The sequence below is a fragment of the Meriones unguiculatus genome, chromosome 12 (genome assembly GCF_030254825.1).
Source record: "Meriones unguiculatus strain TT.TT164.6M chromosome 12, Bangor_MerUng_6.1, whole genome shotgun sequence".
NCBI classification, from domain to species: Eukaryota; Metazoa; Chordata; class Mammalia; order Rodentia; family Muridae; genus Meriones; species Meriones unguiculatus.
In genome coordinates this window covers 32,904,324-32,931,245 of record NC_083360.1, presented here as the reverse complement: position 1 = coordinate 32,931,245, position 26,922 = coordinate 32,904,324, and the positions used below count along the sequence as shown (strand labels likewise).

Genomic DNA, 26,922 nt, shown 5'->3' with positions numbered 1-26,922 from the left:
TCTAATTTTCATGTTAGTGGGAATGAGAAGTTAGAAAGAATGAATTCAGATGAGTACTTTTGTCAAACTATAATAAGACTTTAAAAAGTAAATTTTGTTACATTTTCAGTCTCTTGAGTATTTTCTGATAATTATTAGGAAAAGTATTTTTTGTTCCGTTGTTACAGGAAATAGTGAACAGAATAATTTCTTACCTAGTTTACAGCAATTCTTTCTCTTTGTTGTTTTTAATCTTGTTACACCCTAAGTATGGTATTTTTCAGGACCCTTTGTTTCTGGTGACACAGTGACTCAGTTAAAGCTTAAACAAACAGACAAGAGGGAGATACTGCAGCATCTTACATAATTGAATGAGTAATTCAAAGGCAACTTGGGGATCTTGAGGACTAGAAGTTAGAGTGAAGTGACTGTAGTTTTGAAAGATCACTGAACATTAGTGTAATACTCATAGGAATTTTCTGATTTATGGCTCCACAGCCCATACTCTTTTTCCTCCTTCCTCTCTAAGTTATTTCTGTAGCATTCCCTAGGCCAAAAGAAGTAGCTAAGAATTCTGTTTAAGTAATGAGGTAGAATCAAACATTTTTATGCAAATAACTTAGCTATTTGAAAAAATTAATACAAGGAGTTGGTTATTTAGACTAGCAACTCAGCAACAACAAAGGGAAAAACAAAACAAATCCAAAAAGCAGCAAACCTGTTGAAGACAAGAAACTTGAGTAGATAGTTCTCCAAAAAAGTTAATGTGACCAGTAAACCACAGGAAAAGGCCCTTTGACATCACTAATCATTAGGAAAATTCAAGTCAAAGGAAGATACAGTTTTATGTTCATTAGGGTGGCTGTTACCCGAAAAGTGGAGAAAGTTAGAAAGATGGCTCAATATTATAAAAGCACCCATATCAAGGCTCACCACCCACAAGGTCAGTTCAAAGGAATCCAGTGCTCCCGCAGGCATGTGGTGCACATATGCAGATGAATACTCATTAAGTTGGTATCTGTAAAGGCAAAAAAAGTATTGACTAGGCTATAAAAAAATTAGCACACTGGTGCCTTGTTTTAAGCACCATGGAAAACTTGTCTGTGGCTCTCAGAAATTAAACTGCATGGCTGTATGATTCAGCATTTTTTTTTTCTGGCTATATATACTATGAAGAGAAATAGAAGGGTTCATACAAAATTAAACAAACAAACAACTTTCACTGAATACTTAAGATTTGCTTGAAACTCTCTCTGTAGTCCAGTCTGGCTTAGACTCTCTTCTCTTGCTTTAATCTCCTAAAGCTAGAATTACAGTTCCTTGTGCCATTGTTCACAGTGTTGTTCATAGTATTCAAAGGTGGAGCAGTCTAAATGGCCGTCAGCAGATAAATTCATCAACGAGGAATAAATAGACAGTGGAATGGTACTTAGTCTTAAAGAGGAGTACAGCTCCTTAAATGCTGCACATGAGCAAACCTAGAAATACTATGTTAAGATAAACAAGCCAGATAAAAAATAATAAATACTTGATGAGTTCATTTCATGGGGAGAATTAAGTTTAGTAGGATGAAAAATTTTGGAATATGAATAGTGATTTTTTTCTAGATATTGATTGTATAGCAGTATAAATAAATGCCCATTAAATTGTGTACTTATATATTTAAAATTATAAATACATACCTTTTTTATTAGTTATATTTTATTAACTTTGTGTCCCAGCTGTATCCCACTCCCTCATTCCCTCCCAATCCCATCCTTCCTCCCTCATCTCCTCCCTGCCCCTTTCCAAGTCCACTGATAGGGAAGGACCTCCTCCCCTTTCATCTGATGTTGGTTTATCAGGTCTCTTCAGGACTGGCTGCAAAGTCCTCCTCTGTTGCCTAGCAGGGCTGCTCCTTCCTTTGGGGGTGGGGAGGTCAAAGAGCCTGCCATTGAGTTCATCATACCTTTCTTAATAAAACTGAAAAGTACACTTTTAATGTATGTAGTGTGTCGGTTATGTGCTGATTGAAAAAAAAAATTTTTTTTTTTTTTTTTAAACCAGTTTCACTACATAGACCAGGCTGGCCTGAAACTCATAAGAGATCTGCCTGCCTTTGTCTTTGAGTACTGGGATTAAAGGTGTGGACCATAGTGTAGGGTCTTTGATTAAATTTTAACAAAAAGAAATTCAGGGTAGATATCTGGATATCTTTTAAAACTTTAAAGATAAAACAGATTGCCTAGTTTTGAAATAGAGTTTGCTTTGCATTATGACAAAACAGTAACAGGAAAGGAATGGTTATATTTTTTAATTTTAGGGAAGATAGTATTCATGTTAGCACTAATGTGCTTACTGTTAAGTAATGAAGGACAGATTGGAGGGCTGTGTTTATTATTACTTGGGGTTTGCCAAACGGAAGATCGCACAGGACAGAGCAAGACCAGTGGGTTGGCTTGATGTCAGTGGGATTCAATTGTTATCTTTATTGAAACAGGAAGTGACATACTCAATATATTTTCAAAAAGCAACTTGGTTGGCATCAAACCTTATTGTCTGTGAATGGCATGTATACCACCTATTGTGGTGTATGTATGTTTGTGTGGTTGTGTATGCATGTCTATATTTCTAAGTGCAGACTGCTACATATAGGTACTTGGCATGCCCTATGTCTGTTGGACAGTTACTTATCTGTTTGAGCTGTTTTTCTTAACTGAGTGCTTTGTTTATTTAATTGTGCGTTTTTCTTTTTCTGCATTAAGTAGTAATTTATTTAGAGGTGGAAGTCATTGCCTAGGTTTGCCTCAGCTTGATGTCTTCCTACATTAGCCTCACCACTGCCCCCAGCTAGTCTGTTTTTGACATATGAGCATTGTCTTTGGATTACTCTATAATGTTTGGCTATTTTTTCATTTTGAGAGTATTTCACCAATATTTGATGAATATAAGTGTATCTTTTGAAGAAGTCTCTGATTTTCCAACTGAGTTAAAAGTAATAGCTAAAGAAGTTTTTAAAGCCATGGTCCTGGGTTTTATCTTCTGTGTGAGATGAAGGTTGTTTAAACTTTACTGAATTGCTGACTTAAATGTAGTTTTTAACAGCACAGGGAGAATTCTTTTTACTCAACAACTTTTATTAGCCCTTATTTAACTTAATACTTTTGATTTTTTTCATAAATACAACATAGTGATGAACTCTTTTTGGCATTAGTTGAAAAGTTCTGTTTTTTTTTTTTTTTTCTTCATGTACATGTTAGGATGGCAGTCATAAGTAGCCTTGTGTTTGCATGAGATAAATATTGCCAGCGAAAAGAATGGTTGTTTTTGTTTTTTGTTTTCCTGAGTATGTGTTGAAGATGCTGATTTCTGTTCTCTTGGAGGACTAATTTCTAAGGAGGTCTATTTAGAGGGCTAGGTATTTGAGTTTGCTGCATAAACAGAGCCCTCATTGTGGTATGTGGTTATTGGAGGTTATTTGAGTTTTTATTGGCTTTTTTTCAGAAATATGAGCAGCCCCCTACCTAATTGCCAGAGTATAAATTTTAAGTAGGTGAGTAGAAGAGTAGGCCCTTTTTTATTTCACAAAGCCTTTGCTTGTGAGTTTCATTTCTTTGAGTGTAGTCTTTTCTGAATGCACTTAAAAGGCTGGAGAGGTAGACAGTTGTTTATTTTGTATGTGCTAGGTAAGTACAGCAGGTTAAAAAATTTTTTAGATTATTTTTATTTTATGTGTGTGCTGGTTTGCTTGCATTTCTGTCTGTGGACCACATACATTCCTAGTGCCTGCAAAGGTTTGAAGAGGCCATTTTGTCCCCAGAACTGGAGTTACAGATAGTTATGAGCACTGTGTGGGGCTGACAATCACCCAGGCTATCCGCAAGAGTGAGAAATGCTTTTAACCCCTGAGTATCTCTTTAGCCTCAAGCACAGCAGCTTTTAATTGTGATGACATAAGTTCGAAGTTTATTTTCTTATTTGTTTGTTTGTTTCGAGGCAGGATTTCTCTGTGTAGCCCCGGCTATCCTGGAACTCACTCTGTAGACCAGGCTGGCCTTGAGCTCAGGCTGCCTCTGCCTCCTGAGTGCTGGGATTAAAGGTGTGTGCCATCACAGCCAGGCTCAGAGTTTACATTTTTCATCTTTATTGTTAAATTGTATGCTGAAAGGACAGCTATGCATTTTCATTCAGCTTTCTAGTTCTTACCTATTTTAGGTTGATACAGACTGAACCCATGGCTTTATGCATGTAAGGCAAGAATTCTTCTAGCAGAGCTGTAGCCCCTTCTGACCATTTGATTCCTGTTACTGTACATAAAGCTAGAGAGTCAGTTCACAGAAGGGGAGAGAAACCTTATCATTCCTAATAAAATGTTCATATAGGATAAGCAGTTTAAGGATCAGCTTGGTTGGGGTACTACATATATATATATATGTATATATATATATATATACATATATATATATAAATGTTTTTTTTAGTGTGCTTTACTTTCATACTTTCCCCAGAGTTTCTTTTTAATATGTCAAGTGTCTAGAGGAGAAAGAAAAATAAAGACATACATGTTTATACATGGACATAGTTTTTTTGGGTCCTTTAGCAAGCTGATTTTGAGATTAGCTTTTTTTTTGAAGAGAAATTTTTTTAGGCAGCTGCTTGGTGAGAGGGTTAGGAAGTAGTGTTCAGAGATTGTGCTTTGTGGAAAGATTCAGGAGCAAAGTGTGTTCGCATAAGCAGTGTTAATTTGGCAGGTTTCAAAACAACATTGATGTTTTTGTAAATTTTATTTAGGGCATTAGTGGCCTTTAAAATTGTTTTTGTCTTTGCAATATAGTTTACAAATTGATTTTTTTTACATCATACTTCTTATGATGTAAATATAGTACTCATGATATTCTTTTAAAAAATCTGAAAAAAGAAATAGTTTTTAACTTAAACATTATAGCAGAATCCTTTTTAGAACCTGTTTGTGAAATTATTCCATCCTTATAGGTTTTTAAAAAAATCTTTTATCTAAGAAAAGCCACTTAAATTTTTTTCCCTGATTATTAGGAAGCAGAATGGATAGATTTTTGTGGTTTAGTGTTAAATAGATGTTAAGGGAGAAGAAGTCATTATAATCTTCCTATTAGGAGAAATTAAATTTCCATGGTTTTGGAATTTGGATTGCCTTTCTGTTTGAATAGAATATCTGATCTGTGCATTGAGGACTGATTTAGGGCAAGGCAAGGTGAAAAGAGTGTGGACAACTCCCACAGTTCCTTATGTCCTCCCTGCCAGATGAACTGAGAGCAAGTGGCAAGTGCAAGCATTAACACGTGTTTGTAGGAAATTTGCCTTCCCAGAGGTATACCCTGGAGCTAGTCAAAGGAACAAAAGTCAGGAAACTTTTTTCCAGTGCTGTAGATAGTCTTTCTGATGTTTCCACAGCAATTATAAATAATGAACTATCTCTGACACTTAGACAAATTGATCCCACTTGGCTTTTAATTAAATTAATTTCTAGTGATTGCATGCTAGATTTCCTATCAGTTTTTCTTAATAATTGAGACTCAAATAATCGAGACTCTTTGAAAATAATTGTAGGGTCTGGAGAGATGGCTCAGAAAGTGAAGAACACTTGCTACTCTTCTAGAGGACCTGATTTCATTATCTACCAGCCATATGGCAGCTCACAACCATCTGTAACTCCAGTCCCAAAGGATCTGAAGCTCTCTTCTGGCCTCCATGAGCCCTATGTGTACATGCTACATGACACACACAGGAAAAATATCTATATGTGTAAAATAAAATGGGAAAAATCTAAATGATCTTATTTACTTAATATTTTGGGGGTGTGTTTTTGTATGCGCGCACACTGTGTGTGGGTGTGTACATTTGCTAGTACACATTTATTAGGAAGCCTAAGGTTGACATTGGGTGTCTTTATTTCCACCTTATTTTTTACAGAGTGACTGAACTCGGGCCTTGTCTCTATGTCCTCAGCATAGGTCTGTGATGTCATGCTAGTTTTTATATGGGAGTTGGGGATCCAAACGGAAGTCTTTACTTAACCCATTGAACTATCTTCCTGACTACAAAATTGTTTTATTAATTTTTTTTCTTTTTTTCGAGACAGGGTTTTTTCTGTGTAGCCTTGTCTGACCTGGACTCCCTTTGTAGACCAGGTTGGCCTCGAAGTCACAGAGATCTGCCTGTCTTGTCCTCCCTAAGTACTGGGATTACAGGTATGGGTACAGTCAAATCTTAATATCTGAAAATGGCAAAGCACAGTTACTTTGGTATAGACTTGGAATGTTTTGAGGTCCACAGTTAGAAAAGTTGCTGCTAGGAATTCAGCTATGTTGAAGACAACTGACCTTGTCTTCAGCATTGATCACCAACTGAAATCCTGTTGTGGATCACCTTTTGAGTAGTGTACTCAGAATCTCTCCCAGGTTCAAAAAATGAATTTGTATAACGATGAGCCACACACTCTGTATCATTTGTCTGATTCCAGAATTATACTGGATTGGTTCTGTGGTTATTTTCTGTTGAAACCAAACATTTCCTTTTAGCAGTGACATTTGAGGATTGTTCTTTGAAGCATCTTGTTCCCAGTGTATGTTCTCTATAGAAGTGTAGTAATATGGAGTCTAGCTGTTTCTGACAACTTATGCTTTTTTAAATTTTCTTAATTTTTATTTATTTATATCTTGGTAGTTTACAAAAATGATTCTGGAGAGAGACAGTAATTTTTTTAACTTAAGCTTTTTCCCCCCTCCATAGAAGGATGGTTATTTTTTGTGTATGGCATGATAATATTTTAGCTGCTTATCTGTGCCCTACATCTGGCAGAGAAACACAGTAAGCTAATCATTGTGTTCATGGCTCTGACTATAGCCTTTAGTGTTTTTAGAAAGGCAAAAGAGACAGCTTCTGATTTTGATTTTAAACACATTGCTTGCTGGTCTCACCGCATCTGGACACTGACTTCTGTATGTACTGATGTTTGACTTTACAAATCATGCGACAAGTGACAAAATGTCACAATGTGGGCAAGTCCCACTCAGACCAGATGGCAGCTGCACAAGGCTAGGAACTTTGTTTTTATTGCTGCCTCACCTGCCCACCCACAAGGACTGTTCCATGAGTAGCCTCCATTGCTTACTATAGAGAGTGAGTGCACTCACTCTTGAACTGTGTCCTCCATCCTATTTCATTTATTATTGATTTCAGTAGCAAATGCTTCAAAGAAAACTTTAGGTTCAGGGTTTTAATCATAGTCATTTTGTTCATCTGTTAAATGTATGTATGGGTTTGTGTTATTCTTGTGATTAAATCATTTTTCCACCATTGAATAGTCCTACTAAATATGCTGCAGAAGTCTGGTTTGGATGTCAGAAACATTAATAACTATAGTGAGGAAAAACTAAGAAGCAGAGAGAAAAGGTCACCCAGTGTAGTTAGTGTAGTGGTACTTGTAAAATGCACCTTAAAGTTTAACATCACTGAGGTTGTTTTTTGTTTTGTTTTGTTTTGTTTTGTTTTGAGACAAGGTCTCCTGTGGTTCAGGCTTTTTTATGTAGTTCTGGGTGTTGAACCCAGGCCTTTGTTCTTGCTAGGCAGACACATCTGCAGCCCTGAAATTTTAAATGTTGCCTGTGCACTCAGTTGTGTCTGAATTTGTTTCCTATTTATAGGCAAGGAATTTATTTTGTTTTCATTTCGGCGGAAAATAAGAGATTATTTAGAAATGAAGAGTTACTATTGCCTTCTTAAAGTTTGGAACTCTCACTCTCCATTTGAGATATGAGACAAGACCATCTAGAAAGCACTCCATTTTTTTCCCCAAGACATGAGAGCCAACAAGATCTGTTTAGCGACTCTCCACCCCCAAATATTTTAGGAGGCCTCACCTCTCTCTAGATTTTTCCTTGTTTATTTGGTTTAACTTGAATTGTTTTTATACTTAGTTTTAAAATTATAACTTATAATTTTACATTAGTTATAATTTAAAATTATAACTTATAATTTTACATTATAAGTTATAATTTAAAATTATAAATGATATACAAATTGGTGTACCTTTTTGTCTTTGTTGAAACCTGTGTGTCAGGTCTCATGCAGCTGTCACATAAACTAGGTGGTATAGGATGTGAATGTGTGTATTCTATCTTGGTCTTAGAGCCTTCAAGACCTTACATTGTTACCTGCTTATCTTCCAGTGTAGCTGCACAGTAATATACATGATCATGGTATTTAAGATCAGGTGTATTGATTTTTACTTCTTACTTTACTTTCTTCCCTCCCTCCCTCTTTCCCTCCCTCCCTTTCCCTCCCTTCTTTCCTCCTTCCCTCCTTCCCTCCCTCCTTCTCTCTCCCTCCCTCTCTTCTTTCTTGAGACAGAGTTTCCTCTGTGTGACCTTTGACTGTCTTGGATTCTTTGTAGACCAGGCTGGCCTTGAACTCACTGAGATCCACCTGCCTCTGCCTCCCAGAGTGCTGGGATTACAGGTTTGTGCCACCATGCTCATTGTGATCTCTTTTTAAAATTATTTTAGGATTTTATTTATTTATTTAATGTATGATGCTCTGTCTGCATATACTCCCACGTGCCAGAAGAGGGCATCAGATTCCAGTATAGATGGTTGTGAGCCATCATGTGGTTGCTGGGAATTGAACTCAGGACCCCCGGAAGAGCAGACAGTGCTCTTATCCACTGAACCATCTCTCCAGCCCTCATTGTGATTTCTACATTCTTTAGGATTTCCCACCTACATGCCTCGGTGTGGGTGGAGGTGAGTGGGCATGAGGGATTGCCTTTGGGTATTTTCCTTGATCGCTTCTCCACTTTATTTTTTGAGGTCTCTCACTAAACCTGGAGCTCATTGATTGGGTAGACATGCAGGCCAGGGATCCTCCTGTCTCCATCTTTTCAATGCTGAGATTATAGGCATGTGCTGCCAAACCTGTCATTTTACATGGATGTTGGGGTCTAACTATAGTTGCTGACCTATGTCCTTAGCCCAGGACTGTTTCCCTTTGTAAATAAAACTTTATCCACATGGCAGTTTATGTGTGTGCGTGTGTGCGTGTGTGCGTGTGCGCGTGTGCGTGTGCAAGTATATATAATAGAAATTTGTACTTTATTGAGAGAGATTCAGAAAGATTGAATTTTTTTGCCCCTCTAGCCATTAGTGATAGAATTTAGGGTAACCCAGCCCCCTGCTTTGACTTGTGCCTCATGGCTCCAAATGTCTGTTATAGTTAGATCTTTTAATTGATTGTTTGTATTTAACATAGCCACATTAAGTTGGGTGCTGTGGCACGTGTATAATCCCAGTATTTGGGGAGGCAGAGGCAGGCAGATCTCTGTGAGTTCGAGGCCAGCCCTTTTTACAACGAGAGCCCAGAAATAGGCAAAGTCTATACAGAGAAACCCTGTCTTGAAAAAAAAATGTGTGTGTGTGTGTGTCTGTGTGTGTGTGTGAGAGAGAGAGAGAGAGAGTATAGCCACATTATATTCTATGTCAAGGAAAATATCAAAGGTCATCAAAATATAATTATTGTTATTCTCTGAAGTATTTATGCAGGAGAACCCTTTCAGACTCATTTTTACATAGCCTTTATCTGGCACATTGTCCTTGGAGGAATGTACATTTTTTGGCTTTGTGGGCACTGTCACAGTGATGATATACTTATTAAAGAGATGTTTGATTGTGGTTACTGAAGAGTCATTGTTGGCACAAAGCTGACACGCTTCAATCTTTTTTGTTGAGTGTTGCCTGATTGTTACTAACACCATAAGCTGGGGGGGGGGGTTGTTTGGTTGTTTTTTATTTTTGAGATAGAGTCTTGGTATGTAGCTTAGGGTAGACATGAACCTGCACCAATCCTGCTGCCTCAGCCTCTTAAATGTTGGAATTATAAGTGTGTGCCACCACCTGGCTCATAATTCTTTCTTAATCATAGATTTGATCTATGCTTGTTTAATCCTTTACATGTGTAATTACTAGCTGGATGTGATCTATAGAAGGCACCGTCATATCACTGTCTTCTTGAATTTTGCCCTTCATTTTCCAATTCTTTAGAGAGTTTTGATACTCTGTACTTATTTATGTTACTTCATATATTCTAAATAATAATCTTGAGCCGGGTGTGGTGGTTCATATCTATACTTCCAGCTCTCAGGAGGCTGAGGCAGGCAGATCACCATGAATTCTAGGCTAGTCTGCACTACATGGTAACTACTAGGCTAACTTGGGCTACAGAGTGAGACTTTGTTACAAACAAAACCAACCAAACAACACTGCCCCCCAAACAATTAAAAATGCAAAAATGAAACCAGCATCAAAACAAGCTCAAAAGGGATGGATCTACAAATACTAAGAGAATTTGCCACAAAGAAATTGGGTAGATTTAGTTCTCAGATTGTTGCTTACTGGCTGGAATTCTTGATGTTTGTAATTATATACCTGCTACTTTATTTCCCTAAAAAATAAGTTGGTAGAAGTCAGTTCTGTGCACAAACAAGCCTTAAACTAGAAGACTAGGGTGGAATGCCCATGACAGTGGCAAAGATTTCCCGACCAGCTGTGAGAGGTGACACTGTTCCACGGAGGGAGACTCACATAGGAGCATTTTAGGTTTCTGATCCATGTAAGAAAGGAATTTAAAAATCCACCAAGAGTCCACACAGCAGTTCAAGATGTTGGTATGGAAAGAAGTGTCTTGAAGGGGGCTCTTCAGTGCATAACTTGATGGTAGGATTATTTGTTTCTCTTGCAGATTTCCTTTGAAACCTTGTAGAAGAAAAATTTCTCAGGACAATATTCATTTGGTAAGTTTGTTTTTATCCTGCAATCACTCGCTGATCTGAAGCAGGAAAATGTATTTACAAATTACTTTTGTGACACTGTTTGTCCTTGTCCCTTTTCATTAGGACCCAGGCCAGGTTACCTTTTCTGTATATCTTTGTGCCATAATACAATGTTCTCTATGCCTGAAAATGTGTTGAATAGTTGTGGTTTTCAGTTGTAGCATTAACTCTTTAGTCAAAACTAAATATTTATCCTTCTGGAGCTTTTTAAGTTTTTAATTAGTGTGTATAGTAGGTAGGTGCGTGCGTGCGTGCGTGCGTGCGTGCGTGTGTGTGTGTGTGTGTGTGTGTGTGTGTGTCTAGATCAGAATATGTTAGATCCTCTAGAGCTGGAGTTACAGGTGGTTTGAAGTGTCCCATGTGGGTGCTGGGAAACAAACTCAAAATTCTGAGCCATCCTTTCAGCCACCATTCTGGAGCCTTTAAAACTGAAATTGGATTCTTATTTTTGTACTTTCTTAAGTAGATATTTAATCCCAGCACTCACACACAGCAGAGACACACTGTGAGTTTGAGGCTGGCCTGGTCTACAAAGCGAGTCCCGGACAGCCAAGGCTACACAGAGAAACCTTGTCTTGTAAAACAAACAGAATATCTATCTGCCTGCCTGCCTATCTATCTATATAAAAGTCAGGCTCTCGTTACTCGAGTTAGCAGTACAACTGTGAGATACTTACTTATGTGTTTATTTATTTTGAAGCAGAGTCTGGCCTTAGATTAGCTATGTAACAGATGTTGTCCATGAACTCCTGATCCTCCTGGGATTACAGACTGCCTCTGCCTCCCAGGTGCTGAGATTAAAAGTGTCACCATGCCCAGCTCTGTTTTTCTATTAGCCTCTATTAATTGTACATAATAATGAGCTTATTATAACATATTCATACACAGATAGTATTTTATGTCTACATACACATTGTTTACCCCCATAGCCTTTTTACTTTCTCACTGATCCTTTCCTTCATCTCTCACCTCTTTCTTTCCCTTTTCTTCCTCTTTTCATGACCTATTGAGTTTAATTAGGGTTGCCTGGATGAAATGTTATTCATGATCACTTTACTTGTGGCTGTACCACAGAAGAAAACTCCTCTCCTGGCTCCAGTCACCATTAACTTTGTTTATGTTCTCAGGAAAGGATGGGGCCTCTTGGCCCTGTGATCTGTTAACCACCTACCCTCCCCACATCACACTCCTGACAATGCTAACCAACCTTTGTGAACACCTGCTGTGAGTTTAAGAGTACGGTAGTCTGGCTGGGGAGATGGCTCAGATAAAGAGTTTCTATGTGAGCTTGAGGAGTAGAGTTTAGTTCTCTAGCACGTGCGTAAAAGGTGCTTGTCTATAATTCTAATGTTTAGGAGACAGAGACACAGGGAATCCCTGGTACAAGCTGGCTAGCAAGAGTACAGTGAGCCAACAGATCCTGCCTTAGTAAATAAAATGGTGCATGAATTAGATACTCACTGTCAGCCTTTGGCCTCCACATTTGTGAGTACACATGCACACACATACACTAATGCATGTGAGAATGCGTGTATATATACTTGAATTCCACAAACACAGGCAAAGGAAAAAAAAAAAAGAATTATCATAGCCATGTCTAGAAGAGAAGTATTCCACAGCACATTACTTCTTCTTCCAGCTTGTATATTAACCCTCCCCCTTTTACATTATTTCCTGAGATTTGGAGTGGGTGCTGTAGGTGTCTCATGTAGAGCTCAGCTTTCAACAATTATTCCTTTGACCAGTCATGAGTTTCTGCAGTAACCTCTGCCCCCTGCAAAAATAAGCTTCTTAACCAGAGACAACAGCAGTGCTGATTTGTGGGGATAAACAAAAATATTTAGAAGGCAATTTGACAGTTAAGCCATGCTTACTTAGCAAAAGGACAACAGTAGCCACCCTACTGTAGTATATGACCTCCCACACTAGGGGATTTTCACTATGTTTATAGTACCAGACAAGAATTACCCTAGTGGAGTAGTAAAGTCAATGAGAAAGCTATTGCTCCTTTAACAGACTTGTCATTATTGCTCTCATGGGCATGTCTTGCTTGATCAGTTGGTAGTATAGCACAGAGGGTTCACAGCTGAGTAAGACTGCTATGACAGTTCTCCAGCATCGGAGCACCATCTGACACTGTGAAAGCCTGCGAAAAGAGGAAGCTTCCAGTTCAAAACTTGATTTCCTTATGTCCTATAACCAATGCTTATGGTGTCATAAGGAATAGAGTTTTACTGTGTAATTCTAGTGGTCAACCATTGTAGTAGCATACTGTTTGGGGAGCCCCCGTGGGCTTTCCTGACCAACTATATATAGGCAGGTGGCCCATCCTGGCACTGGGCCTTTTTATTTTAGTGACCAGTGACTTCTGGGAGTAGCTTCATTTACTCACTTGGTACCTCTGCTGAAACCTTTTTTTTTTTGGTCTTATGTTTTATTTTGTGATTAGCTTATAAAGTATATTTTTGACATTAATGTCTTGTCACTGGAGTTATATTTTTTAGTTATGTAATAATTTGAAAATATATCAAAATTATGCTTATGTCAGTTAAGATAGAGCAGTTTGAGTTATAAGTATATAGCTCTGTCATGGGAGACTTGCCTATCTCTTGTGACCAGGCCCTGGAGTCAGGTCACAACTGCATAAAACAACAAAAACAATAGAGTAGTTTATATGTGTGGATGATGCTGTCATCCTCAGCTGGATAGGTAGTGGGCATCTGAAACAAACTTGGTTTTTTGTGTTCTTACTCCCCATGGCTTATAGGGTGAGGGAATAAAGGGGTGAGGGGGCTACAGAGCTTATGCCGACTATTGAGGTTCAGACTTCCCAAGTGAGGGATCCACTTTTTTTTACTGTATCTATCAGTAAGTCCTTGCTTCTTAGTTGCTGAGGCTGAAAGCTTGAGGAACCTTTCACACTTATTGGATTGTTTCCTTCCTTCTTTCCTTCTGTCCTTCCTTCTTTCCTTCTGTCCTTCCTTCTTTCCTTCTGTCCTTCCTTCTTTCCTTCTTTCCTTCTGTCCTTCCTTCTTTCCTTCTTTCCTTCTTTCCTTCCTTCTTTCCTTCCTTCCTTCCTTCCTTCCTTCCTTCCTTCCTTCCTTCCTTCCTTCCTTCCCTCCCTCCCTCCCTCCCTCCCTCCCTCTCTCCCTCTCTCTCTCCCTCTCTCCTTCCCCTCCCTCCCTCCCTCTCTCTTGTGCCTAGTTTCTTAAAAGACTGGAGATTCTAGGTAGTGTTTATTGTTGAATTTGGTCATTTCCAGTAGCTTTTAGTGGCTTTCTCTGTCCCTTGTCTCCCAACAGCTGACTGCTCCCCAGGCCCCAGCCAGAGCACTGTTAAAGTCAACCTTTTCTCATAGCCCTGGCCCTGCCTTCCTTTGATGTTCTCTTTCACTTACTTCATGCTGCTCCTACAGAGCTTATGCCGACTATTGAGGTTCAGACTTCCCAAGTACCATCTTTTTTTTTTTTTAAATCAAACTTCAGCAAGCCAAAAGTACTGGGTGTGTAGGATGCTAATATTTGCAGAGAAAGAAGCACTAAGGCAAGATGATAGCACTCTTAGTAGCTTACCTTTGTAGTTCTAGTTGGGTATTCTTTTGTTCTTGGAAACACAGGGAAAACTGTTAGAATAGTTCATAATTTTTCAGGTAAGCACAGGATAGATATCAGAATAATAAGGTAATTGATTCATATTTTACCTACTAAGTCAGTTGTTTCCATTGATGAGGAAGTCCATTTTCAGTAACATAAACTACACAAACATCTTGAAACATTAGTAGGATATTGTGTTTGCAGGCTGATTTTTATTATTGCTTTTTTTTTTTTATCTTTCTGTGAGGTTTGTAACATTTGAAAATTACCATCAATGCAAGAATGTCAGTGTTTTCACTTTTCTTACAGAACTAGTTAAGTTAGTAGTATTTTTATTCAGTTAGAACTAATGATGAGAATTTAGCTGGCTGATAGTCAACTCTGGGGGCTGACTGTGGTTGAACTTCAGGTCTGTATATGTATCCTCTTTAATTAGGGTATGGTCAGTTAGGGGGGAAAACTATTGCCAATTTTGCCTCTCTTTTTTTTTTCTTCCTAAAATAAAAGGTCTCAAGCAGAAGAGAAAGAAGAACCTTGTCAGAGACTGGAGAAGAACAGGACTCTCCTGACCTGGCCTGGTCATGGTAAGCACCAAAAATAAGAAAATTAGAGTTGTCTTGTCTTGATAATATGTGAACACTAATACACCTGTTTCTGTTTTGTAAGGAATAATTTTATTTTTTTGCCATTCCCTAATTTATCTCTATCTCCTTTGTCAATTTCTTAGTACCAGTTCAAACTAGGTATGCAAGACACTTTAAGTCAATTGGTAAATGGAGGCAAGATTGAAATGTGTAATTCTTGGACTCCAGGATTTTCATTTCTTCTGTCAATCATGTCATTGATTGACAGAACTGTGAAATATTTGTTGTGAAATGTATTGCAAAATAAGCATGTATTACAGAATGTCACATTGAGCTAATTAATGTACACGATCACACATAGCACATATTCTGTATGAATTTGTTTTTAACATGGAAGTAGTTTTCTGTCTTTCCTGTTGTGTCCTTAAGACTCTTTTGATCCCATAGCAGATGAGGCAGCTGTTGGTACCCTGCCCATATCTTTCACTGAAAACCACAAATGGGTGTTTCAGTGGCATCTAGGCCATTTAGGCAGAAAAGATAGAACATAGCCAGGTACAACTCATTAATCCTAAGGATATATAAGCAAAGATTTGACGACTAGAGAGATAACATCGTCTGATGTATGCATGCATGCATGCATGTATGTATGTACGTATGTAGTTGTTTTGTTTTGAACTGTGTGGGAGTTCCTAGACCTAAAATATTTCCTGCTGGTTTACTAAGGGAATTGAAAATACCATGTTAATTTCAAGTCTCACTAGGGATGTGTGGAAAATGCTTTTCAAAATTAAAAGTGAAGTAAAATAGCCCCCCCCCCCCAGTTGTGTAGTTTGTGTAGCCTTGACTGTTCTGGACTCACTTTGTAGATCAGGCTGGCCTTGAACTCAAAGAGAGCCACCTGTCTCTGCCTCTCAGAGGGCTGGGATTACAGGCATGTGCCACAGTGCTCAGCTTAATTTTTCTCTTCTGAAAGGTGGGCCAGTGAATTTGTGGGCATCACAACTTTTTGATATAATCTTGTACCAAAAATAGTTTTACTTTTTTTTTTTTTTTTAAGGGAGGTGGTGCTTTTGAGACTGGGTTTCTTTGTATGGACCTGGCTGTCCTAGAACTTGCCTTGTAGACTAGGCTGGCCTCTAACTTACAGAGATCTGCTTGACTCTGCCTCCCTAATGCTGAGTTTAAAGCCATGTCCATCACTGCCCATCTACTGTCCTTTATCTAAAGTGTTTTTTATTTTCCCATAGTTTTCAATAAGCTGAAAACATGCTTGCCTAATATTGATAAGGTGTATAGTCAGTGCCAGTGAGCAGCATGTGGGTACCAAAGTTGTTCTGCTTTGCACTGAGGGCTTGCCCTTCACTGTGTGCCCATAGCCAGCAGAATAGTCCTCTTCCTGGTACTGCTGAGGTCTCTGTGGTGCCTGGCACAGTCCTCTGGGGTCCCTTCTCCTTATGGAGCAGTGTGACCACACATCATAAAGGATCTGTCTTAGTTACTGTTCTGTTGCTGTAAAGAGACACCATGACCAAGGCAAGTTATAAAAGAAAGGATTTAATTGGGGATTTGCTAACAGTTCCAAAGGGTTAGTTTATGGCCTCATGGTGGGGAACATAATGGCAGGCATGGTGCTAGAATGGTGCTGAGAGTTTTTGAAACCTCAAAGCCTACCTCCAGTGACACCTCTTCTCCAACAAGGCCACACCTTCTACTCCTTCCCAAACAGTTCCACCAGCTGGGACCAAGCATTCAAATATATGAAACAATGGGAGCTATTCTCATTCAAACCACCACAAGATCATAATAGCAAAAATTTAAAAAGTTATTGTTTAGAATTTTGCCATTAGAATTCATGGTTGTGTGTATTGGTTTTTGACTGGTCCATGTCATTTGTTCATATGTATGTATATGTGTATGTATAGGTAATTGGGCTTAACACAAGCTGTAGTTTTGCTATTCTTGGGCCTCCCTATACTGTAAAAGCCACAGTGTAAGGTAGCCGTTTAGAGGAGAGTGCCTGACTTCCTACTTTAAAGTTGCCCTAACTGGAAGAGACCTTCCAGGTGCTATCATGTGGAATAGACTAAGGAAGTGGCTTACACAGTTTTAAGTCTGAGAAATTTAGTTATGTTTTATTTTGTTAAAAAAAAACACCTTTTTGAAGCTTTATGCTATGTAGATTTCACACAAAAGATATGCATTATAGTAAACTTCCATTCAACACTTAACAGTTTCATGAATTACTAATTCATAGATACTTCTGTTTCATTTATTCCCTACCCACTCCTTTCTTATATCCCTTAATTATGTTGAATTAAGTGGATTCCAAGCATCATTTTTATTCTTAAATATGTATGTATTTCTTTAAAATAAAAAAGTAAGATTATAATGTAAAGAGCAGAAATACTGCTGCTTTTTTTTTTCTTTCTTCAAAATGTAGTAACTGCCTGTTGGTGCCCACAGAGACTGGTAATACCCAACAATGTGTCCTTAGATTAGGGATACTTGTGTTAGTCAAACTTCTCTTCTTATCACAAATGCCTGAGAGAAGTCAACTAAAAAGGAGAAAAGCTTTTTTTAAAATTTTTATCTAATTTTATTTCATGTGTACTAGTGTTTCTGCCTGCATTTATATCTGTGTGAAGGTGGCAGATGCCCTGAAACTGGAGTTAGAAACAGCTCTGAGCTGTTTCTGGGTCCTCTGAAGAACAGCCAGTGCTCTTAACTACTGAGCCATGTCCCAACCTCAAGAAAAGTTGACTTTGGCTAACAGTTTTGGTCAATTGACCCTGGCATTTGTGGTGAGGCAGTATATCAAGGTGGGAACATGTAATAGGAAAAGCCCACTCACCTGGTGGAGCCAGGAAACTGAGAAGGAGGCTCGGTCCCTCCATTGACCTATGTTCCTCCTACTGCCTCTCAATTTCTAACTTTCTGCTAACAGTGCTGTGTGCTAGAACCAAAGCCTTTAACATGTGAGTCTTTGGAGAACCTTCCTATAAATCATTGCAATACCTAATACATCAGATGAAACACTTGGGAGAACATCTTTTCCTTGAGCTTGTCTCAAAATGCTCATTAGATTATTATTGTGGTTGTTTAAGTAGACATGGCAGAAAAAGAAAATACGGACTATTAGTAGAAGTTTTAAAATTATTTAAACATTGTGGGATTTTCCAGGATGAAGAGATGCGGCATAGCCTTGAGTGCATCCAGGCCAATCAGATCTTTCCCAGGAAGCAGCTAATTCGGGAAGATGAGAATCTTCAGGTAATTATTTACAAGTTATTTTAAACTCTGTAATATGTGTTTAACATTACAGTAATGATGGAGTAAAACTAGTAGATTGAAGTAATGTATAATAGACACATTCCTTAAACTGCTTAAAAATGCAATCTGAAAACATTGTTTCTTTTTGCAAGCTATTTCTTAAAAGTTAATTGTTTGAGATGATCATTTATCTCATCATTCCTTTAGAAGTCCATAATTGGGGACGTATAAATATAAGCCATCTCTTGGATTTTTGCTTTAAACTTGTATGGCAGAGGGTTTATTGTCCTCTTGTTGACATGACTGTTTATTCACCTGTCTTGATTATGAAAACTTGGCTTTTCTGCTCTGAAACTCTGAAAGGTTTCTTCTTCTGTTTTTCAGGTTCCTTTTCTTGAACTTCATGGAGAGAGCACAGAGTATGTGGGCCGTGCTGAGGATGCGATCATTGCCCTTTCTAATTACAGACTTCACATCAAGTTTAAGGAGTCTCTTGTTAATGTAAGTGATTACCAGCCATTCTCCCTGAAAAGTAGATGGGAAAAGGAAGAGCTAAGAGTTGTACAGGCTTAGGTGTGTGAAAACATGTTCTGTGCTCAAGGAATATCAGGTTAATAAGGTACTCTTATGCTTTATTAAAAGAGTGCATCTTGTCTGCTGAGGTATCCATTCTTAGAAATAGTAATAGCCTGTACTGGGCACTGCTGTATTGTTAAGTATAAAGACTGTATATGGGCCTTTCCCTACCTCCCTCATTCTTTAGTAATTACCAGCTGCTGTGGTCCAGATCATTTCTTGAATCTTAACATTAAGTGAAAAGATGGTCTTTGAGCTCAGTACAGACAGACATATTGGGTAAAGTTACTCTGGTGGCTTCCAAGTAGGTAAGGGTAGGTGTTAGTACATTGTTTATTTGCGTAGTGGACTCTTATGGAGGAAAAGGGAGGCATGAAATTGTTATGAGTGCATGTGCCTTTTTTCTGTTATGAGAGTCCACTTTCTAGAACTGGTTCTTCCAATGCACTCCTGTCGTTAGGAGTCTGAGTGAACCAGCCCAGAAAGGCCCACATGTTCACGGATTTCCGCCAGTGGGAAATGTTCTTCCTCCTTTACTTGCCAGTGTTGTGGTTTTCTGCATTTGAGTGCCAGGTCACAGAAGTATGTTGTGGTGTCTTTGAGAGCTCAGGCCTACATTCAGATTATGTTATTTGGGGAATTCTCTGAAATCCATTGCTTGCATTCATTTCATTCACCTTTCTAGAAGTTACCTAACTCCTAAGCTGCATTCTTTATGACAAGGTCAATGACCGTTACTTTTGAGCAGGCATTATTTATTTAATTTCCATAGTTAAACATTTATGTTCCTGAGCCACTTTGAATTCTTCTGCCCGCCTTGTTAGATTTGGTTTATGTCTCTATTCTGTCCATCAGTATACACCAAAGTCATCAAGGAAAAAGAAAGTGTACTATGTTCATGGTGTTCTAGTGACTAAAAACACCTTGGGGAAGAAAAGGTTTATTTCAGCTGGGTGTGGTGGTACACTTCTTCAGAGCCAGCACTTGGTAGGCAGAGGCAGGTGAATCTCTGAGTTCAAGGCCAACTTGGTCTATAGAGTGAGTTCCAGAACAGCCAGGGCTACACAGAGAAACCCTGTCTTGGAAAAAAAAAAGTTTATTTCATCTTACTGCTTGTAAGATGAGGGAAGCCAAGGCAGGAACTGAAGCAGAACCCAGGTGGTAGTATGCTCTCCCACCTCAGTCGTTAATCAAGAACATGCCCCACAGATATGCCCACAGGCCAGTCTGATTGAGATATTCCTCAGTTGAGGGCCCCTTTTCTCAGGTGGCTCTAGTTTGTATCAGGGTAACAAACACTAACTAGCACAACAGGGTTCATTTGGATTTGAGCAGTCACGACCAGTGGGTAAAAGATGAAAGTGATAAAATAATAGCAATTGAAAATTCCCTACCATATCTCGTGGAAATGAGTAAAATTAGTATTCAACTTAAACTTAATTTTTCTTCTTTAAAATCAGTGAGCTTGTGATTAAATTGCCTGTGAGAATGATACGGGTTCATTCAATTGCATTTTCCCGTATCCTGTTTATCAGCTTACTAGATTTGGCTAAGAACTTAAAGATCTATTTTTAGATTTGTTTGAGAATAAGGTCTGTTAAAGAATCACATCATCCACTATCTTAAAAGCTTACATTGTTTTATTTGTTCTGTGAAAGTTGAACTATGCAGCATGATGTGAGGCTGTGGTCCTTATTCCTGCCGGCTTTTCTGTCCTCTTTTTACTAGTAAAACTAGCTTTCTTGGACCACTCAGGCAGACCTCACACTTTTGCACATTTTCACTTCTCTTGTTCCTGGGGAACTTCTCTGCATCTCTTAGAACTTGCTTAAGGTGGTAACTTCCTCTGTGAAGCTTTGCTCAATCCCATTCTGTTCCTGGTAGTAGTTGCACTCAGTGGGCTGCTTCTCTATCTTAACATACTTTCACAACATTTACTAGATGTGTTGTAATTCTTGTTGATCTGTCTTTGTATCTCCAGGATACAATATGTCTCCTGATGCCATGTAACTCAGTAAATGTGCAGTGAATTAAAGTTAGTATGGATTTGAAATGGATATTAGATCATTTCTCCCCTTTGGATTTGAAGTTCATTTTAAAGCAGTGTGTTTCTGTGAATAGGCCTATGTCATTCATAATTTATCTCTTATAGTAGCCGTATGAGTAGGTTGTCTCACATTTTTTCTAAGGTTTAAGGAAACTGACTACTACACTTTTAACATTTCCTCACTTGAAAGCATTTTCTCTAGTATTATAACTCTCTAAGGCTTAGAGCCTGTGTGTCACTTACAAAACCCCAGATACTGTATTTGTGCAGAAAAATTATTGGCATTGTAGGGGCTATGAACAGCCCTATGAATGAAGAGCCACGTTTGAAGAGCCACCACAGTTAGTGCTAGGGTTCCTAAAGCCTGAGGTAACTGAAAGGAAAAAATGGCTGGCTCCTCTTGAGCAAATACTAGGTGGAGATCAGAGGCTTGGTAGTGGTCACCTTTCTTCCTTTCCCTCTCTGCATCCCTCTACTCTCTCTCTCTCTCTCTCTCTCTCTCTTTTCCAGCAGATAAATATTACAGCAGAGCACAGGAGCTCAAGAGACCCTATTAATGGTTATTGTATCTAAATCACACATATTTAAGCCATTAGAACCCAAATGTGGTATCTCTATTGTGGTATGCCCCACTTTGCATTATTTAGGACTTCAGAAAATGACTTGCCATTAAATTTAAATAGCTACACAATATAAAATATTCTCTTAATTTCACAGCACATTGAGTGTTTATAGGTTTGAATACTATAAGCACTGTTACCCTAATCTCCATAACTTCAGTAAACATCCGCTTACAGTTCCTAGGGTGAAGTTCCTCTGTGTTAGAGGCCATTTGTAGCATTCCTGGTATGAGCAATCTCCTATTCTTTATTTTTTCCTAAACTGATTCTTTGAAGGTTACAGCTAAATGTTCAGGTAGGATTTATGAAAGTTTAAAACAGTTTTGTTGTGTGATTCTCAGTCTGCTGCTTCTGCAACCCCAGTGAGGGGCATGAGACTCTGGGGTGATGGCTGCTTCACTGCTGGAACAAAGTCATGTCTCTACAGGAATCTGTTCTCTTTTACTGGTGTGTTGTGGTCTTATGAGAATATTTTGTAGGGTGAAGATAAAGCCCTACAGTGGAATTATGACCTTCAAAAATGTAGACTGAGGTGCCGTAAGATGGCACAGCAGTTAGCACTGGCTGTCTTTCCAGAGGTCCTGAGTTTCAATTGCCTCTACCACTTGGTGATTCACAACCATCTGTAATGGGATCTGATGCTTTCTTCTGATGTGCAGACATGCGTGTAGACAAAGCACCATATACATAAAAGACATACAAAATTTAAAAAGTGTGGACTGAGGGTGGAAGAGATGTCTCAGCAGCTAAAGGCAGTTGCTGAACAAGGCTGCTGCCCTGAGTTCAGTCCCTGAAACCCACATAAAGGTGAAAGGATAGAAGCAGTTCTCTGCTGTCTTCTGACTCTTGTATGTTTGCTGTAGTACCTGTGTGTGTGTGTGTGTGTGTGTGTGTGTGTGTGTGTGTGTGTGTGCAGAATAAGAAATAAAATTTAGAAGAAAATGTAGACTGAGTTTTAAGCAGAAATGATTTCTAAAATGTTGTTTCTTTGCCAGTCCGTCACTGCCTACGGTACAGCAGTTGAATACACATTTCTTTGGCATTCTCCTTTGTTTAGCAGCCACTTTTGTTCACCGTACACTAGAAAGACATTTTTATTTGTTTGTTTATTTTTTTGAGACAGGATCTTTTTATGTAGCCATAGCAGACCTGGTGCTGACTATGGAGTCCAGGCAGTCTGTGAGCTCTGACAGGCCTCCCATCTCAGCCTCCTGAGTGCTGGGACTATAGGAGTGAGCAGACCTCAGAAGTATGTCTTGTTAGCACCTAATCCCTTTCTGCCCATGGTCCTACCCCTGAGGCCTCTGAAAGTACAGCTAGAGGTTAAAAAATCTGTTTATATCCAAAATGAACAGGAGACAGTGGAGCTCTTTAATCTGCGACAGTCCTCCTTTTCTGGTCCATTTTTAAAAGAGAAATTTTGGTGTCTTAAATATTCTGTTGTTTATGGCAAAGTGTAGGCTTGTTTCTTATTGGCTTTATTTCCACTGTGTTATGCCAATTCAATAACGTGTGTTGGGAAGAAGCCTGGGCCATAGAGCAGACATGGCCTTGTTCATTGTACAGCAGTTTAACCTTCCTGAGCCTTTGAATCTTTTATTCTTTGTTTATAAGGTTGTATACTGGGTAGGTGATGTGTTACAAAACTGTGACAGTTTTTTTGTTGTTGTTTTTAATGTGTAAGGGAAGTTGGGAAAGCAAGAGTAGTGGTGTAAGCCTTAAGAAAGGAGAGAAGTTTGATTAGATGTATGGGTAGGAAAGGGTAGCTAGTTCTCTCTCCTAAAGGAGGTAGAGGGGAGCCTATGACAGAAAGGGGAAGCAAAGGGGAGGGGGTTCCGTTGATATGGAACCAAGTGTTTCTTGTTTTCTTTCTTTTTGTTTTTATTGATGCTGCTCTTGGCATGTGACAGTCTATGTATTAAAATGTGATGTTTTGCATGGGCTGGGGGAGGTGGCTCAGTGTAAGAGCATTTATTGCAGTAGCAGAGAACCTGGGTTTGGTTCCCAGCACCCACATAGTGGCTTGCAGCCATCTATAATTTAGTTTCAGGGGATCTGATGATCTTTCTGGCCTCTGAGGCCACTGTATGCATATTATATACAGACATACATGCAGGTAGAACACGCATAGTCATGAGATAAATCTTTTAAAAAAATTTTCATTTCTCCACATCTGTGATTCCAGTTGATTTAGATGCAAGAACCAACATTATTATTTTCTTCTTGTCTTTCTCCTTCTTTTCTTTCTTCATCTTTTTCTTCTCCTTGTCCTTCTTCCTTCTTCTTTCTTCTTTGGTGGCTCAATGGTTAAGAGCATGAGCTTACCCTTGCAAATTACCTGAATTCAGCCCCCAGCACCCACTTTGGGTGGCTCATTTGCCAGACTGGCAGATGACCCCACCAGGTATGGAGAGATGAGGGAAAGGTAGCTAGGTTGCAGGAGCGCATTAAAAGTAGATATCAAAACAAAGCAAAGAGAGTTTGCCTGAGAACAAGTCAGCCTTATATTCTAATCTGTCTGTTTTTTTTTTTCTAATTGTGTTTCTTTATTGTGTCTGAACCTTAAACTCAGGTTGCTAGGCTTGGCAGCAAGCACCTTTACTTGCCCTGATCTTTTTCTTCTTGATCTCCATATTCCCTTTTGATAATTATCATTACTGATAATTTTCTTTCTCCTCCCCATGCCCTAGATTTATAGGCATCAGCTGCAGTTTCTCATGCAGCATCTTGGGGTTAAGGATATAAACAAGCAGAGAGCCAAATGCTTCTTTTTTCTAAGCAAGAATGCCTAGTATTCCTCTTACTCCAATTCTATTACAACTTTAAGGGAGTTTATATAAACTTAGAAACAAGATGAAAACTCCCAGGCTTACTGGAATAACATTATTTGGTTTGCTGCTCTTTTTCAGTCTGTGCCCCAGTTTCTGTTTCTGTGTTTCAGCCTTCTAGCCCTGGACTTCTCTTTGACGCAGCATCCTTGTTCTGAGGGTTCTCTGCTGATTCTGGCAGCTTCATGGTAGGTCAGAGTTTGTGGAAAATCAGCTCTGAAACTGGCAGGACTGACATGGGGCCACCATGTGAAGGCAGCACGTTGGTTTTTCCCTGCGCCTTGGAGGGGATTGCTTCCACCTGAACAAACTGAAACAAATTGTCAGAATACTTCTAGTAGCTTCCACAGCCATGTTTTGATTGAGTTTGATACAGTGTTAGGGACAAATAAGCTACTTTTCCCCCCAAGGCATTAAGAATGTACTCAGGCTGGATGTAACTCATTTGGTAGAGAGCTTCCCTGGCGCCAAGCCCTGGGTTGTACACCAAACACTACATAAACAAGTCATAGTGGTACTGTTCTGTAAGAGAGTCAGAAGTTCAAGGTTGTCTTCAATGACGGAGTTTCGGAGTTTAAGGCCAGCCTGGGATGCATAAGAACCTGTCTTTAAGAAGAAAGATGAGCCAGGCAGTGGTGGCACATGCCTTTCATCCCAGCACTCTGGAGGCACAGTGAGATATTTTCAGGAGGAATGTCCTCCTGTCCGCCTGAGGGTTATTTACATACTTCAGAGGTAACTCTTTATTTCACTGGCATATCTGATTTCTCGCCACTATTGTTAAGTAGAGCCTGCTGACCCAATTGGCAGGGAAAGGGATTATTCCAATTCATGAAAACATTGAGTCCTACTTGGCAAACAAGACTCTTCAGTTTTTGGAACAAGTTGGATTTAATGTATTTTAGGTTCTTTGACTACTCTATGCCTTCTTGATATCTTTGATCTATTCTACTGTGCAAAGACCCTGACAAGTGGTTGCTGGTGTGCCATCTTTGTTTTGTAACCTGCAGGCAATTAGGTCTTCAGCGTTTTTCAGAAGCCTCCTTTGCTGAGAACTGAGGCTAAATGTACTCTGCCATCTGGGACAGTGAATACATGGATTCTTGTTTGCACTTGGCCTGCAGTGCTTTTGTGTAGTGCTCTTCAACTTTTGTGTTACTGCACCTCATTGCATCTTAAAGTAGTGCCTTGAGAGTGGGGTTGACACTCAAGGATTTAATTTCCCTTTTCTTCCAGAGTCCATACCTTTTCTTGGTGGTCATCATGCTGTGACTTGAGCTCACTGATTTAGGGGAAGTGAAACTCTCATCTACTCTTTAGTCAATCTGACTAAATTTGTCATTCTGTTTGCTTCTTTCCTGTTAATCAGTTGGGCAGAATGTGCCTGCAAAGTCAGTGCCTTTTTGACTAAGGGCTTTATCCTTTTTAATTTTTGCAGGTTCCATTACAGCTTATAGAAAGTGTTGAATGCCGTGATATATTTCAGCTTCATTTGACATGCAAAGACTGCAAAGTTATCAGGTAGGTGCTGTGTTTGTGAGGCTGTGAAGTATTGGGGAAAATAGGCTTTAAGAGTTGTTACATAGTTTGTTAGCAAAATATCTTCAGGAAGTCAACTTTGAATAGGATATTTTCTGAATAGTTGGTGCCTAGAATATTTTATTTTTAGTGCATATTGTTTTATAAACATACATGTTTTTTGGAAATAATTTTAAGTATATAAAACAGTATAAATTAAAACAATACAGTAGTATACCATTTACTCTTGTTAACATATTACTCCAACCTAATTTATTATTTGGAGAGTTTGTATGTGTTTGTGTGAGTTTGTATGTGAGAGTGTGCATGTGTGTGTGGGGGGGGTATGTAGGTGGTGTAAGAAAGGCAGAGACAGATTCTTTCCTGAAAAATTAGGTTGCTTCATTTGGATCTTCAACCTTAAGCTCTGTAAGTGTGCTTTTCTAACCGAGTGAGTATTTTCCTATATAACCAGGACATCATTGTCAGCTTCACAGTTTAACTATGATAATACTTTTGCCAAATCTACTATCCCTGCTCCAGTGATGTGCTTTGTAGCATTCTTTAGTCACTCCTTTTTGCACAGCACAATCAGTAAAAAATTCGTTCAGTCAGACAATGCATTTAGCTACTGTGACTTAATTTTCTTTAATCTGGAATGTTCATTTAGCCTTTCTTTGTCTTTTATGACAGTGACATTTTGAATAATATAGTTTTCTGTTTTAATAGATTGTTTCTCATCTTATGTTTGTCTAGCCTTTCTGAAAGATTAAATATGTGTCTCCAAATGGAGACATACATACATACATACACACACACACACACACACACACACACACACACACACGCACACACACGCACACGCACACGCACACACACACACACACACACAAATCAGGGAGGGAACACACACACAAACATGCTCCTTTTCAAGGTGCTGTATAAAATCCATTGACAATCCGCTTGTCCCCTATTAATGAATTTTTATTAGTCCATTCAAAGTGTTATCCAATTTCTTTTTTTTTTTTGTGGTTTCTTTCTTTTATATAATTAAATTTATTATT

The 26,922-nt window shown here is 38.8% G+C and overlaps 1 protein-coding gene across 5 annotated transcripts in view; it reads left to right on the top strand.

Moving 5' to 3' along the window:
- Mtmr3 (myotubularin related protein 3) overlaps window positions 1-26,922 on the top strand; it is a 111,734-nt gene that overhangs the window by 45,014 nt on the left and 39,798 nt on the right. For 4 of the 5 annotated variants that reach the window (XM_060365572.1, XM_060365569.1, XM_060365573.1 and 1 more), the window contains exons 2-6: window positions 10,729-10,780; window positions 14,920-14,996; window positions 18,180-18,269; window positions 18,654-18,770; window positions 25,779-25,861. In XM_060365572.1, coding sequence (XP_060221555.1) covers window positions 14,994-14,996; window positions 18,180-18,269; window positions 18,654-18,770; window positions 25,779-25,861 — 293 coding nt within the window. In that variant the 5' untranslated portion in view covers window positions 10,729-10,780; window positions 14,920-14,993. Of the gene's footprint in view, window positions 1-10,728; window positions 10,781-14,919; window positions 14,997-18,179; window positions 18,270-18,653; window positions 18,771-24,453; window positions 24,529-25,778; window positions 25,862-26,922 lie in introns of those variants that run through there. The other variant, XM_021652422.2, reaches the window with a different exon arrangement.